The sequence below is a fragment of the Populus trichocarpa genome, chromosome 1, assembly GCF_000002775.5.
Source record: "Populus trichocarpa isolate Nisqually-1 chromosome 1, P.trichocarpa_v4.1, whole genome shotgun sequence".
Lineage (NCBI taxonomy): Eukaryota > Viridiplantae > Streptophyta > Magnoliopsida > Malpighiales > Salicaceae > Populus > Populus trichocarpa.
In genome coordinates, this window is record NC_037285.2 from 10,971,967 (window position 1) to 10,989,054 (window position 17,088).

The 17,088-nt window shown below is 38.0% G+C and overlaps 1 protein-coding gene across 3 annotated transcripts in view; it reads right to left on the bottom strand.

Annotated features, from left to right (window-relative positions):
* The window catches only part of LOC112325930 (disease resistance protein RPM1-like), a 71,375-nt gene extending 56,305 nt beyond the window's left edge, over positions 1 to 15,070 (bottom strand). Inside the window, exons 1-3 of one of the 3 annotated variants that reach the window (XM_052455573.1) lie at positions 14,241 to 15,070; positions 3,661 to 4,688; positions 3,326 to 3,546 (exon numbers count right to left, since the gene is read on the bottom strand). In XM_052455573.1, coding sequence (XP_052311533.1) covers positions 3,326 to 3,546; positions 3,661 to 4,688; positions 14,241 to 14,994 — 2,003 coding nt within the window. In that variant the 5' untranslated portion in view covers positions 14,995 to 15,070. Of the gene's footprint in view, positions 1 to 3,325; positions 4,689 to 14,240 lie in introns of all 3 variants that reach the window. The other 2 variants (XM_052455569.1, XM_052455572.1) reach the window with 2 other exon arrangements.
* Positions 15,071 to 17,088: the final 2,018 nt, after the last annotated feature.

The window sequence follows — 17,088 nt, forward strand, 5'->3', positions numbered from 1 at the left end:
ACTTAGTATCCAAAGCCTACAGGATTTATCTTCCACAAGACAACAAAGTGATTGTTAGCAGAAACATCTAATTCTTTGAGTCAGAAAGCTGGAATTGGGAGAAAAATAAGCTTGAATTTCAAGAGGAGAATGCTGATGTTGATGATGAATCTGTTACAAAAATCAGATTGCTTTCTGATATCTATCAGAGTTGCAATGTGGCATTAATTGAACCTGCAGGATATGAAGAAGCTGTTGCAGATCAACATTGGATGGCTGCAATGAAGGAGGAGCTTATGATGATTGAGAAGAATCAGACTTGGTTACTTGTGAACAGACCTGCACATAAAAAGGCCATAGGAGTCAAATGGGTTTATAGAACCAAGTTCAATGCTGACGGTTCTATAAATAAACACAAAGCAAGACTTGTTGTCAAGGGATATGCTCAAATGTTTGGGGTGGATTTTTCTGAAACCTTTGCTCCGGTTGCTAGGCTTTATACTATAAGAATGCTGCTTGCTCTTGCTGCTCAAAATGGCTGGACTATACATCAAATGGATGTCAAATCTGCTTTTTTAAATGGATATTTGGAGGAGGAAATATTCGTGGAGCAGCCTGAAGGTTTTGTTGTTCAAGGAGAAGAGGAGAAAGTATATTTGCTGAAAAAGGCTCTCTATGGTTTAAAGCAAGCACCAAGGGCTTGGTACAGCAGGATTGATGCTCATTTGTTAGACTTAGGCTTTACAAAAAGTCTAAGTGAATTTACACTCTATCTCAGAAAAATCAATGATGAATTGCTTGTGGTTTCTCTTTATGTGGATGATTTACTTGTGACAGGAAGTAACATGGAGTAGATTGATGTGTTCAAAAGAGAAATGAAGAAAGTCTTTGAAATGACTGACTTGGGAAAGATGACATTCTTTCTCGGCATGGAAGTTCAACAAAAGCAGAATGAAATCTTCATATGTCAGCAAAAATATGCCAAAGAGATTTTAAAGAAGTTCAACATGGAAGAGTGCAGATCAACAGCAACACCAATGAATCAAAAGGAGAAATTTTGCAAAGAAGATGGAGCTGCAAAGATTGATGAAACACTCTACAGAACCTTAATAGGATGCTTAATGTATCTTACTGCAACAAGACCCGACATTATGAATGCTACAAGTATACTTTCAAGGTATATGCATTGTGCAAGTGAAATTCATTTTCAGGCAGCAAAAAGAATTGTCAGATATATTAAGGGAACAATTGACTATGGATTGAAGTTCTGTCAAGTCAAAAACTCCATACTCCATGGTTATTCTGACAGTGATTGGGCCAACTGTGTTGATGATATGAGAAGCACTTCAGGTTATTGTTTTAGTTTTGGTTCTGCCATTTTTTCGTGGAGTTCAAAGAAGCAAGAATTCATTACTCAATCCACAGCTGAGGCAGAGTATGTTGCTGCTACTGCTGCTGTGAATCAGGCTATTTGGATTAGAAAGTTAATGGCTGATCTGCAGATGGAGCAAAAGGAAAGCACACAAATACTTGTAGACAATCAAGCTGCAATTGCAATTGCAAAAAATCTTGTGTTTCATGGCAAAACGAAACATTTCAAACTGAAACTCTATTTCCTAAGAGAAGGTGAAATACAGCTAATCTATTGCAAAACAGAAAATCAAAATGCTGATATTCTGACCAAGCCGCTTCCTCAAGCAAAGTATGAATTCTTTAGGCAGAGACTTGGAGTCTGCAGCTTCAGAGCCAAAGAGGAGTGTTGAATTCATGTCTCAGAAGCTGTTGATGAAGAAGCTGCTGATGAAGAAGTTGCTGATGAAGAAACAGCTGATATGGAATCTGCTGATGTGGAAGCTGTTATGAGTTTTTAGTTTTAATAAAACACTAGCTATTTGAATTAGTCAATTTCTGTTAGGATTGATATAATCCTTTTGTTTAATTATTATCCTTTGAATTCTGTTACGTAACAGCAGGATAACGTTGCTGTTACTTGCCTTTAAAGCTTTACTTTTCAATGTTTTCTATTAAGTCTGCATAATCAATAAAACAGAGAGCAAGAAGTCGATATTCGTTCTCTTTTGCATTTTCATTTGTTAAAATCCAACAGTCTGCTTGTGGCAATGGCGAGGTTTGATGTGCTGTCTCCTTTACTAAATGTCTCTTAAGAATGGACACCGCAGACCCCATTCCCTCTATAAGTTGAATAAACAGGGGCTATGTGTGAAACTCTCTTACAGTCTTCACCTTGCTCATTTACTGTGATCCGGAACAACTCATCTGTCAGTGTCCAAAAATTGAAGCACTTTCAGTTCAGTTAGAAGCTCTGGTCCGGATGTAACTCATGATAATTAGCTTTAAATAATAATAAAATATTTCTTAAATATTTTAGAAGGCCTCATTTGGCCCCTGTTCACCTTAAGCCGCCTCTGACAACAACAGGCAGGAATTGAATTTGATATGCACTCATTCAGACAATCCATGCTCGAGATTAGTTAAATAATCATTACACTGTGCACCAAGGAGGATACAGGGGAATGGAAGAGATAAACATAAAGATGATTAATTTACAATGATCTGTATATACCAGACAGACATTTGATAACTAATCACAGCACGTTATTTCCAAGTATATTTGCGTTTGTACAAACCGGGGCTAAGCTGGGCAGAATGTTTGTCTTCTAATTTGGCACTCAATAAAGAGAAGATATCCCAATTGCCATTATTCCAATAGGTAGAGTAAACATCTGGAACATGTGCAACCTTCAAGTAATCTCCATCTTCTCCATTCGGATGCAGCGTCATAACTAGTTCTTTCGGCATGTTGAAAAATTCCAATACTTTCAGCGTGCTCAAGTGTTCAATGCCTGATGGCACCCTCCGCAACGATTTGCAGCTTTGGACTATCATCTTTTCTAGACTAGGCATCGCCCCCTGCTCTACAATTATCATCCTGAGCCTGTCTAGTTTATTTAGCCCCAAAAACTTGAGCCGCTGAAATCCCTTGGCTTGAAAACACAAGATCTCTCCATTGTAAACCTGTACGAATTCAAGATGCACTAGATTGGGCAAATATTGAAGAGATAACAGTGGATCTTCACTTAACTTACTCCATTTTAGAACCAACTTGACCAAACTGTCCAGTGAAGATATCCAATCTGGAAACTTCTCCATACATCCTGCCAAGTACAATCGTTGAAGAAATTGAGGAGGCGATGCTAAGTAGTCCAGATCAATAATCTCACTTTCTGTGATTGAAGTAAGTGACAAGGCACGAAGATTCGTCAGCCTTTCAATAGAAGAACAGAGAGCCTTTCCATGTTTTTTCTTCAACTTAACAATTCCTAACCTTCTCAACTGTTTCAATCTTCCCAGTTCCAACATAAGATTCCTGCCTTGATGTGCCTCTACGAAGCAAAGCTTTTGTATGGATTGTAGACCTCCAATATGAGCTGGTGCCTTGAAACCGTATTTGGTGGGGATCCAGTCATCAGAATCAATTTCATAGCGATACACCAAGAGGTAGCAAAGTTTTCGGAGCTTCCGAATCTCAGCAGGCAATATAGAAACCTGGGCATGTTTCAGATCCAACGTCTCAAGATTCTTAAGCTTGCTAATGGAACTTGGAATGAAACTCACTCTGGTATTCCTCAAACTTAAATATTTTAAGAGGAAGAGGCTGACAACTTCATTAGGAAATTCCTTTAGAGGTGCACCTTCCAGATCCAGCACGTGAAGCAGCCTGAGACGACCAGAAAATAAGTTGTGCACAGGAGACTCATAACTACAATCTGCCCCCCAGAATGTCAGCAATGAACGAAATCGAGAGGCAACATGTCTTTGCTGTTTACTTGGCATGACATTATGCATCGACACACGACGAACTTTTTCTGGCCATATCGTGCCTTCTTCCTTGGCAATTGCCACAAAGTCCTGATCCTTTGCCTTTGTAATCATAATCTCACGCAGGAGGTCATGGACGCGGCATGTTTTGACCCGTCCATCACTGGTTGCCCTAACCACTTGAACCAAGCTTCTCTTCATGAGCTCATTCAGGTAGTCTTGTGCAACTTCCTCTACTGTCATTCCTTCTTTGCCTTTCACAAATCCTTCAGCTATCCACAATCGAATAAGCCTCATACGCTTGATTCGATTACCCACAGGGAAGATGCTGAAATACAACAAACAAGATTTAAGATAGTAAGGCAAATCATTGTAACTGAGTGACAGTATTTTTCTTGCACTCATCAGCATGTCATTTTCTTCTAATCCAACACCGAGGCTGAGATGTACCATTTCCCATTCGTCTGTTTTACTCTTGTCCTTTGTTGCCAGAACACCACTAATTGCTACTATCGCAAGAGGCAATCCCTCACATCTACCCAAAATTGTTTCTGAAACATTCTTCAAATGTGGAGGGCGAGGGTTATCCTGAAATATCTTTTTGCAGAACAAAGTCCAAGATTCTTCTTGAGACAACGGATTTAAAGGGTAGACTTTGTCAGGGGAATCCATGCATGAAGTGGAGGCAACTTCAGTATTGCGTGTTGTGACCAATATCCGACTGCCACAGATGTTGTTCGGCAACGCATGCTGGAAAGCACGCCAAGCACTTGTGTGCCACACATCGTCCAGGACAATCAGGTATTTCTTCTGTCGGAGGAATTCATGGATGACACTCCTTAGCTTATTGTAGTTCATGTTGTCCACACCTTTTGGATCTGGTTTGCTGTGAACACGGAAGAGTTGTTGAATCATGTCTTTTAAGAGGTCCTCTCTCTTAAAAGATTGAGATACAGTTATCCAAGCACAGAACTTGAAGTGTTTCTTCACGTCTGAATCATCGTAGACCTTTTTGACCAAGGTTGATTTTCCCAAGCCTCCCATTCCGACCACAGAAATCACTTCACGTCCTGATTTGCTTCCAAGAAGCCACTCGATCAGCTGCTTTTTGGGTTTTTCAATGCCCACCAGATCAGCTTCTTCTTGTAGAAGGGCATCCTTTTGACATTCAAGCCTAGGGATGTTGATGGAGCTTGATCCTTGAATCATTATATTATTTTTATTGCAGTATCTCCGATGTGACTCTGAGATACTGATCACTCGAGACTTGATGCTTTGAATTTTTGAGGCAATTCGACTCCGAGCTCTTGCATCTTTAATAGAGCGAGAGATTTCCTGAAACAGGAAAAAAACCCGTGCCCAGTATCACTAGCAAGGGATAGGCTGAAATTATCGAGAGCATCCTCCGTGTCATAAGCTGCATCTCTCACTTTCTTGATCAAACATTTTAGAACAGGATCACCGTCTTCCATCGCATCTGCAAGTCTTAGGAATGCTGTCATGAACTCAAGTTCATCACTGATATACTCTGCTTCACCCTGGACTCCTGCCAGTTGTTTTCCCCTTTCTGCGAGGAAGTCTCCGAGCTTGGTGAGTAAAAAAGTAACCACGCCCTCAGACATGGATGATTTTTTTAGCTTTCCAATTAGTGTTTCTGAAACTCCAGTGAGTGCAATAATGGTGTTTGGAGTTGGGGTTGGTTTGTAACTTTCGAAAGTTAACTCTGTTTGCCGAAACAATTTGCTGAGAGGATCATTAAGACAATATTGTTACTTGTATTAATGAGTAGCATAACCATTTGACAACGTGGACAGACAGATGCTGATGTTGTTGAGTAAAGATTACGTGCCTGTTTGGAAAAGTAGTAAAGATTACTTTTTAAAATACTTACGGTTCAACTGGAATCTCAAACACCGTCGTCCACGACAAACAGGGACACCATCTCTACTAATTAAAAGAAGTAATTGAAAACCCAGGTCTTAGAATACTCACATCGCAGCCTGCACTGAGGTCAAACACATTACGGTTGGAATAAAGACGAAGAATGCATTGAAAACCATTGCAATCATATTAGCAACTTGCATCAATTGAGTGTTTTACGGGGCACTGAAATTGCCAGGATAGTTCTTGTCTGTTTCCGTGCTTTTACACTGTTGTGCTTGTGATAGCTGAAGTCAACAGTTGTGACAGAAACATCAGCAATCAAGTTTATCCAAACTTATCCCAGCATCATCTTTGGTTTAACCGTCCAAACTCTTTATAAACCTCTTTGCAAGCAACCGCCCCTCTTCCTTGAAAAAGCCAGTGCTGCCTGCCTTCCTCTTCAACGTTTCGGTGGCTTTAATAGCTGCGTAAAGCTCTTATTGGTCGTTTTCATTTGCATCTATGGCCTTGGAAATCTGCGTGCTCTATATATCCGAATCTGATCGCTCTTGCAACTTCATCAATATATCTACTATATAATAATTCATACATTGATATGTCTCTGTTGCGCCCTGTAAATTGAAAAGAGATTTCTCATGAGTGGATTTCTTGCCTGAGACCCAAGTTAGGAAAGGTTTAATTTCGTTGCGTGAAAGATGGCTCAAGAATACTTGACCGGTAGAACCAAAAAGAAGATATTGAGTAGAAAATCGAGCAACCGAGAACTGTACTTCTTTATTCATTGCTGATATATTGACCGAAAGAAAGAAAAGTAGCATAATTTATTTGCTGAAAATTATCTATCCCTCTGATTGATCAACACTCCTGTACTGCTCTACGATCTTGTTTCAGGTGTTAAAAAGGAAACCAAATTAGGGTAAGCAAAGAAAAATAGTATTTTTTTAAAGCTGTCAATTTTGTTTTGTTTTGATTTGGATGATAAATACATCTCGTATTATTTTAAAAAATAAAAAAATCTAGAACAAATTTCATCTTACTTTGAATATCAATCCATTTTTAATTTTTTTTGGCTAAGATTCAATCAAGATATTCTAGTTTTATTTTGCCAGTTTTGTTTCTGGAATAGTATGTTTTTTTTCTTTTTTTTAATATATGTTTTTCTGATTTAATTTCATCATTTAACACTTGTTTTTTTTAGAAATTAGATTTCATAATTTATTGTGGTTTGGTTTTTTATGATTGTCTCGGTCTCATGATCCATGTCATGAGTTTGACGAGTTAACCTAGTTGTCTCGAGTTTTTTTTTGTCTGTTTTTTTAATTAATATTTTTTCCAATTTCATCATTCAATATTTAATTAATTATGAATTATGTTTTGTCATTTATTTTGGTTTGTTTTTTATGAAGTTATCTCAGTCTCATGACCTGGATCACGGATTTTGCGCGAGTTAATATGGGTAGACTTAGATCATTTTATTGTGTTTTTTTTATATATTAAATTTTTCCAATTCCATCAAACAATAAAGTTATTGAGAAATGAACTTTATAATTTATTTTAATTTGTTTTATTTAGAGTTATCATGGTCTCCTGACTCGAGTAGCAGATTTGGAATGTTATCTTGGATCGATTCAATATGTTGTTGTCTCAATATTTTTTTAAAAAAAATCTTAAATTTTTTTTAGTCAAATTATATTTTTACCAATCGTCCAAGTTATCTTTGGACTCGTTAAGTTGATTGAGTAATTAATTTCAGGTCAGTTCCCACATGGTTTAATTTTTTTCTATTAGAAAAACGTTAGCTTCCCTTGAATGTTTATTTTAATGTTAAAACGAAAATTGATCTAACCCATGGAGTAACACTAGATAATTTAAAAAATAATCTAGTAGTTACTAAATAAATAAAAATGTTTAAATTTTGAAATTATGTTTATATATTTAACATGGTGTTTAAAATTTTAATTGCATAATTTAAAATTAATTTATCTTTAAATTTAAATTTAAATTATATATATTAGATACAAATTAACACACACACACCAAGTTGTCAATTTTGTTATATATAGTTCAACCTCAAAACAACACCCCTAAATACTCGAAATTAAAATGTATCATTCCAATTATAAAAAAAACAACCAAAGAAATTCATGCAGATTCAAAGGTTATAGTTCTATCGCTGCTCCTTTAACTTCTTTACTCCGAAAAAATTCCTTTGAGTGGACCCCTACAGCCAAAGAAGCTTTCACTGCCCTTAAAAAAGTTGTAACCAACCCCCTTGTCTTAATTCTTCCTGACTTTACTAAACCCTTTATTATTCAATGTGATGCTTCTGGTTGTGGTGTAGGTGTTGTTTTGATGCAACAAGAAAGACTCATTGCCTTTATAAGTTAGGTCATTCATTGGAAGGTCTTGCACCTCTTTACATATGAAAAGGAGCTCATGGCCTTGGTTTTGGCAGCCAAAAAGTGGCGTTCTTATGTTTTGGGGCAAACTTTTCGAGTGCAGACGGACCAATATCAAAGTCTTAAGTACCTACTTGAGCAGAAAGTAGAGACACTCATGCAGCAGAAATGGCTAACTAAATTGTTATGCTTTGATTTTTTGGTGGAATACAAGAAAGGTAAAGAAAATCTAGTCGTTGATGCCTTGTCCAGGAAATTTAACAATGCACCAACAATGTTGACTGCCTTGTCATTCCCTTCTCATAACTGGATTTCAAAATTACATGACTCCTATTTAGAAGATCACAAATAACAAAAACTGATTTCTGATTGTGCAGGGCACAATTTGGATAAGACCAAATATGACATGAAGGATGGGTTGTTATTTTACAGGGGCAGGCTGTATATTAGTGATTTTAGTGCTCTCAAGAATCAGTTGCTCCACTTATCTCACGGAGGCCCTCGGGCAGGCCTAGGGGTGAGCAAAAAAACTGAAAAAAAATTAAACCGAGAAAACAAAAAAAAATTAACTGAAAAAACCAAACCGAGAAAAAAAAACTTGACCGATTAGAAAACCCAAAAGAATTTCCGGTTCGGTTCGGTTTCAGTTTTAAATGCCTAAAATCGATTGAACCGTAATGAACTGAACTAATTCAACCACATAACTGACTATAAAAAACATAGTATAAATAGTTACTAACCTAAACCCTAAAGCAACACACACTCGCAGTCACCCCCCTTTCTCTTTGCCTACCCGCATCTTATTTCTCCATCACATTCTCTTCTCTCCCTAGCAACAAATTCATGAACTTCAGCTGCCCCTCACCCCTCATTTTTTCTCTTTGCATCCATGCATCTTATTTCTCCATCACATTCTCTTCTCTCCCTAACAACAAATTCATGAACTTCTCCTTTTACTTCAATCAAGCTAAACTACATCCAGGATCTGTCCATCTGCTTCTCTTTCAAAGAGAGCCCTTGCTCAATTGTTGCTTCTTCAAAATGACTATGGACAACATAATTATTTGATAGAAGTGCAAAATTTGAGCTCTTATTTGGATCCAACTCGCTCACTATGGACAGATCTGTTTTCCTTGTCATCTTGATTAATCTCTAGTTTCTATTTTCCTTGATATTTTGTGGGTTTTTGCTTTTGTCATTATATTGTAATTTGTGACTTTGGTTGTAAACTGGAACAAGTTCTTGAAGAACAAAAACGAGATTTGATTCTCGGTTTTACCGGTTTTTGAACAACAAAAACCGAACTGAAATCAGTCGGTTTGAACCGGTTTCGGTTTTAAATTTTAAAAAATAATAATTTCAGTTTGATTAATTTTTTCAAGTGAAAACCGAACCAAACCGAAAATGATTACTCCTAGACATGCCACTTAGGATTCCATAAAACACTCTCTCGGGCTAGAGCTAATTTTTATTGGAGGGGCATGAAGGCTGACATTAAAAATTTCTTTAAAGAGTGTGATATTTGCCGACGCAACAAAAATGAGACCATCCACCTCGCAAGTCTTCTCCAACTTTTGCCTATTCCTAGAAAGGTATGGGTGGATATCTCCTTAGATTTTATTGAGGGGTTGCCTCTTTCTAATGGGTTCAATGTGATTTTGGGTTGTGGTTGATAGAATGATTCTTTCACCTGTCGATTGACATCAGAAAGCCTCAGACTCTGGTCTTTTTGGGACAACCTGCTTGCAATATCAATGGTCAAAGTAGCCATATCTCTTCTAGCTGTTAATATTCGCCAGACTATCGTCGAGTAGCCAGAATTGGACACGAGTCTACTAAGTAATATCAGTGCCTCCCGAATCAGCGATGTCCTACATATTGACAACAAAAGAAGCAATTATGGAATGGGGGCATAAAAATGTATGCACAGAAACCATTTCAATGAGATCCACCGACCCAGAACAATCAAATGTTGGAGAAGAAAAGTTTGAAAAGAAGCAATTAGGGAAATTGAGAGTTTCCGGCGTGTGTTGATTTATGGCTGGTAATGTGAGCCCAGAATACACTTTCAACATTTTTTCTCTTTGAATCTGGGCTGTGTATATCCAGGCCTATCTCTTTTTTTCTTTTTTTATTGTTTTTGAAAAAAAAAATGTCTGATTCTTAATGGGGTTGCCAAACAAAACAATTTTCAATCGGGTCCTCCAGATGTCACCCAATTAGCCCTAACTTCACATATATAATTAATAAGAATGGTCACTACAGCTTTAATCCTGATCTAACTGAGGATTAAAAAAATAAAAAATAAAATCTTTTTGATAACATATATATTGTTCTTCAGAGTGACCCCATTGGACTTCATGCAATCCATGCACAGCCACCTTGAAATCATCAGCAAGCTCGTTTATGTCACTATGGTGCTCCAAATCATCATCATCATCATCATCTTGTTGTACCTTAATAACAGAACTACACTGTCCATTGTCCATAATTATTGACCTGTCCATTGATAATTCGAACTCATCCAATAATTCAGCTATTAACTCCTCCAGATATCCCCAGTCTATCTTCCTTGGTCCCTCGTCGTTGCCGCCACCACCACGGTTCATGATCAAAGACTTGCATGCAATCTTGTGACTATCTTCTTCTTCTTCTTCTTCTTCTTCTTCTTCTTCTTCATCATCATCATCATCATCATCATCATTCTCGTCGTCGTCGTCGTGCATGTTCAAAGTCTTGAAACATTCTTCTTTATATAGGGAAAGAACAAGAGGATTTAGTTTGAAAAAATCGATACCCAATTTATCTCTCCTCTCATCGACATGGTTGTAATCAGATGGAGAAAATGACGGTACTTCCTCTTTCTCTTGATCATCGTGATCTTGATTGTATGAAAAATAACTAAACCCCATTGTCGTGTTAGTGAAATTGACAAACAAAAGGATATATAGTCCTTGGAAGAAGAACTTTGAGAGCTAAAGTAACCAAAAGTTGAAAGTCAAGAAACAGGGAGCTGCTACCGATGGAGAGACTTGGGAGAGAATGGACAAACAAGATCTGTGACTAGACTACAATGATTTGACAGTAATAATTAATTGGTGAGGTTCAGTTATATATAAACACGGGAGCAAACATGGAGTCCTACCAGGATTAAACCTTTTGCTAACGTTTCAAATCCATTTAGAATTCTCTCATCTACTTTCCTGAACGGAGTAGGATTCACTCTACAACTACCTATGTCGGTTTAACTGCACTTCACAACTTTAAATAGAATTATTATTACTCTTTTAATCAATAAATCAACCAATGCACAGAACATTTATCAATTGCATATTGTTTCATCGCTACTGTGGTTAGACAATGAAAGTACAGCATTCATACATCAAAAGCAACAGATATATACGCCAATGATCAGAGCCAGATAGGCCTTGAAGAGCTTGCTTGCGTATTTACAGTATCTGTTCATACACTCAGCATCAAACATAAGACAACAGAGAAAAGTTATTTTCAACAATCACGAATTTCATTCTCTGCTTATGGCAATGGCGAGGTTTGATGTGCTGTCTCCTTTACTAAATGTCTCTTAAGAATGGACACCGCAGACCCCATTCCCTCTATAAGTTGAATAAACAGGGGCTATGTGTGAAACTCTCTTACAGTCTTCACCTGGCTCATTTACTGTGACCCGGAACAACTCATCTGTCAGTGTCCAAAAACTGAAGCCATTTCAGTTCAGTTAGATGCTCTGGTCCGGATCCGGATGTAACTCATGATAATTAGCTTTAAATAATAATAAAATTACTTCTTAAATATTTTAGAAGGCCTCATTTGGCCCCTGTTCACCTTAAGCTGCCTCTGACAACAACAGGCAGGAATTGAATTTGATATGCACTCATTCAGACAATCCATGCTCGAGATTAGTTAAATAATCATTACACTGTGCACCAAGGAGCATACAGGGGAATGGAAGAGAGAAACATAAACATGATTAATTTACAATGATCTGTATATACCAGACAGACATTTGATAACTAATCACAGCACGTTATTTCCAAGTATAGTTGCGTTTGTACAACGTGGGGCTAAGCTGGGCAGAATGTTTGTCTTCTAATTTGGCACTCAATAAAGAGAAGATATCCCAATTGCCATTATTCCAATAGGTAGAGTAAACATCTGGCACATGTGCAACCTTCAAGTAATCTCCATCTTCTCCATTCGGATGCAGCGTCATAACTAGTTCTTTCGGCATGTTGAAAAATTCCAATACTTTAAGCGTGCTCAAGTGTTCAATGCCTGATGGCACCCTCCGCAACGATTTGCAGCTTTGGACTATCATCTTTTCTAGACTAGGCATCGCTCCCTGCTCTACAATTATCATCCTGAGCCTTTCTAGTTTATTTAGCCCCAAAAACTTGAGCCGCTGAAATCCCTTGGCTTGAAAACACAAGATCTCTCCATTGTAAACCTGTACGAATTCAAGATGCACTAGATTGGGCAAATATTGAAGAGATAGCAGTGGATCTTCACTTAACTTACTCCATTTTAGAACCAACTTGACCAAACTGTCCAGTGAAGATATCCAATCTGGAAACTTCTCCATACGTCCTGCCAAGTACAATCGTTGAAGAAATTGAGGAGGCGATGCTAAGTAGTCCAGATCAATAATCTCGCTTTCCGTGATTGAAGTAAGTGACAAGGCACGAAGATTCGTCAGCCTTTCAATAGAAGAACAGAGAGCCTTTCCATGTTTTTTCTTCAACTTAACAATTCCTAACCTTCTCAACTGTTTCAATCTTCCCAGTTCCAACATAAGATTCCTGCCTTGATGTGCCTCTACGAAGCAAAGCTTTTGTATGGATTGTAGACCTCCAATATGAGCTGGTGCCTTGAAACCGTATTTGGTGGGGATCCCGTCATCAGAATCAATTTCATAGCGATACACCAAGAGGTAGCAAAGTTTTCGGAGCTTTCGAATCTCAGCAGGCAATACAGAAACTTGGGCATGTTTCAGATCCAACGTCTCAAGATTCTTAAGCTTGCTAATGGAACTTGGAATGAAACTCACTCTGGTATTCCTCAAACTTAAATATTTTAAGAGGAAGAGGCTGACAACTTCATTAGGAAATTCCTTTAGAGGTGCACCTTCCAGATCCAGCACGTGAAGCAGCCTGAGACGACCAGAAAATAAGTTGTGCACAGGAGACTCATAACTACAATCTGCCCCCCAGAATGTCAGCAATGAACGAAATCGAGAGGCAACATGTCTTTGCTGTTTACTTGGCATGACATTATGCATCGACACACGACGAACTTTTTCTGGCCATATCTTGCCTTCTTCCTTGGCAATTGCCACAAAGTCCTGATCCTTTGCCTTTGTAATCATAATCTCGCGCAGGAGGTCATGGACGCGGCATGTTTTGACCCGTCCATCACTGGTTGCCCTAACCACTTGAACCAAGCTTCTCTTCATGAGCTCATTCAGGTAGTCTTGTGCAACTTCCTCTACTGTCATTCCTTCTTTGCCTTTCACAAATCCTTCAGCTATCCACAATCGAATAAGCCTCATACGCTTGATTCGATTACCCACGGGGAAGATGCTGAAATACAACAAACAAGATTTAAGATAGTAAGGCAAATCATTGTAACTGAGTGACAGTATTTTTCTTGCACTCATCAGCATGTCATTTTCTTCTAATCCAGCACCGAGGCTAAGATGTACCATTTCCCATTCGTCTGTTTTACTCTTGTTCTTTGTTGCTAGAACACCACTAATTGCTACAATTGCAAGCGGCAATCCCTCACATCTACCCAAAATTGTTTCTGAAACATTCTTCAAATGTGGAGGGCATGGGTTATCCTGAAATATCTTTTTGCAGAATAAAGTCCAAGATTCTTCTTGAGACAACGGATTTAAAGGGTAGACTTTGTCAGGGGAATCCATGCATGAAGTGGAGGCAACTTCAGTATTACGTGTTGTGACCAATATCCGACTGCCACAGATGTTGTTCGGCAACGCATGCTGGAAAGCACGCCAGGCACTTATGTGCCACACATCGTCCAGGACAATCAGGTATTTCTTCTATCGGAGGAATTCATGGATGACACTCCTTAGCTTATTGTAGTTCATGTTGTCCACACCTTTTGGATCTGGTTTCCTGTGAACACGGAAGAGTTGTTGAATCATGTCTTTTAAGAGGTCCTCTCTCTTAAAAGATTGAGATACAGTTATCCAAGCACGGAACTTGAAGTGTTTCTTCACATCTGAATCATCGTAGACCTTTTTGACCAAGGTTGATTTTCCCAAGCCTCCCATTCCGACCACAGAAATCACTTCACGTCCTGATTTGCTTCCAAGAAGCCACTCGATCATCTGCTTTTTGGGTTTTTCAATGCCCACAAGATCAGCTTCTTCTAGTAGAAGGGCATCCTTTTGACATCCAAGCCTAGGGATGTTGATGGAGCTTGATCCTTGAATCATTATATTATTTTTATTGCAGTATCTCCGATGTGACTCTGAGATACTGACCACTCGAGACTTGATGCTTTGAATTTTTGAGGCAATTCGACTCCGAGCTCTTGCATCTTTAATAGAGCGAGAGATTTTCCTGAAACAGGAAAAAAACCCGTGCCCAGTATCACTAGCAAGGGATAGGCTGAAATTATCCAGAGCATCCTCCGTGTCATAAGCTGCATCTCTCACTTTCTTGATCAAACATTTTAGAACAGGATCACCGTCTTCAATCGCATCTGCAAGTCTTAGGAATGCTGTCATGAACTCAAGTTCATCACTGATATACTCTGCTTCACCCTGGACTCCTGCCAGTTGTTTTCCCCTTTCTGCGAGGAAGTCTCCGAGCTTGGTGAGTAAAAAAGTAACCACGCCCTCAGACATGGTGGTTTTTTTAGCTTTCCAATTAGTGTTTCTGAAACTCCAGGGAGTGCAATAATGGTGTTTGGAGTTGGGGTTGGATTGTAACTTTCGAAAGTTGACTCTGTTTACATAACGGCATTGCATAGATATATCCGGTAAATCTGAATGAGCACTTCCTGTCTGCGTTGTGAGTATTCTAAGACATGGGAATTCAATTACTTCTTTTAATTAGTAGAGATGGTGTCCCTGTCTGTCGTGGACGACGGTGTTTGAGATTCCAGTTGAACCGTGAGTATTTTAAAAAGTAATCTTTGCTACTTTTCCAAACAGGCACGTAATCTGTTACTTCAACAACATCAGCATCTGTCTGTCTACGTTGTCAAATAGTTATGCTACTCATTAATTTAAGTAACAATATGGTCTTAATGATCCTCTCAGCAAATTGTTTCGGCAAACACATGATCAAACCATGAAAGCCTGTTTCCTGTTAGAAAATAATATAAATTATATCTTTGAATCTCACCTAACAGTTTAAGCTATTGGGTTGAGATGGTTCTTTAACATGGTATCAGAGCCTTGATGACCAAGTGGTTATGGGTTCGAATCTCATCACCTCCATTTATTTGATAAAAATCAAGCACAAGATATTGTGAGCCTGTGCAAGTTTCAGGCCCGAAGGGCTTTCACTTGAGGGGATGTGTTAGAGAATAATATAAATCATATCTTGAAACTTCACCTAACAGCTTAAGTTATTGGGTTAAGATGGTTGTTTAACATTTTCAAAAACAAAAAGAAGAAGAAAATCACCCTTGAAAAGCATGAAAGTACACCATGTTAAGATACCGTAATCTGTTGAATATAACTATACATTGCTTGGACATTTCCTAGCATTTTCTTTATCTTAGCTGACTCAGCCTTTTGTTTTTCTTCCTTCCTGATTACACAGACAACACCGTCGTCCACGACAGACAGGGACACCATCTCTACTAATTAAAAGAAGTAATTGAAAACCCAGGTCTTAGAATACTCACATCGCAGCCTGCACTAAGGTCAAATACATTACGATTGGAATAAAGACGAAGAATGCATTGAAAACCATTGCAATCATATTAGCAACTTGCATCAATTGAGTGTTTTACGGGGCACTGAAATTGCCAGGATAGTTCTTGTCTGTTTCCGTGCTTTTACACTGTTGTGCTTGTGATAGCTGAAGTCAACAGTTGTGACAGAAACATCTGCAATCAAGTTTATCCAAACTTATCCCAGCATCATCTTTGATTTAACCGTCCAAACTCTTTATAAACCTCTTTGCAAGCAACCGCCCCTCTTCCTTGAAAAAACCAGTGCTGCCTGCCTTCCTCTTCAACGTTTCGGTGGCTTTAATAGCTGCTTAAAGCTATTATTGGTCGTTTTCATTGCATCTATGGCCTTGGAAATCTGCCTGCTCTATCCGAATCTGATCGCTCTTGTAACTTCATCAATATATCTACGGTAGAACCAAAATGAAGATTATAGCATTGAGTAGAATATCGAGCAACTGAGAACTGTACTTCTTTATTCATTGCTGATATTGACCGAAAGAAAGAAAAGTAGCATAATTTAAATGCTGAAAATTATCTATCCCTCACATTGATCAGCACTCCTGTACTGCTCTACGATCTTGTTTCAGGTGTTAAAAAGGAAACCAAATTAGAGTAAGCCAGAGGCTGTCAATTTTGTTTTATTCTACCTAGGATGACAAGTATATCTCATATCATTTAAAAAAAAATATAAAAAAAAACCCAGAACAAATTTCATCTTGCTCTGTCGATCTATTTTGAATTTCTCAGCAAGTTTCAGTCGAGATGTTTCAATTTCATTTTGCCCGCTCCATTCTGTAAATTTTTTTTTTCTTCTACTTGTTTTTTTAAATGTATGTTTTTTCTCAAATCTCATCTTTCAACACTTATTTTATTGAATATTAAACTTCATAATTTATTGTAGTTTTCTTTCTTTGTGTTTGTTTCGGTCTCATGATCCATGTTATGAATTTGGCAAATTAACCCAATTGTCTTAAGTTTTTTTTTTTTTTTTTGTCTGTTTTTTAATTAATATTTTTTTCAATTTTATTATTCA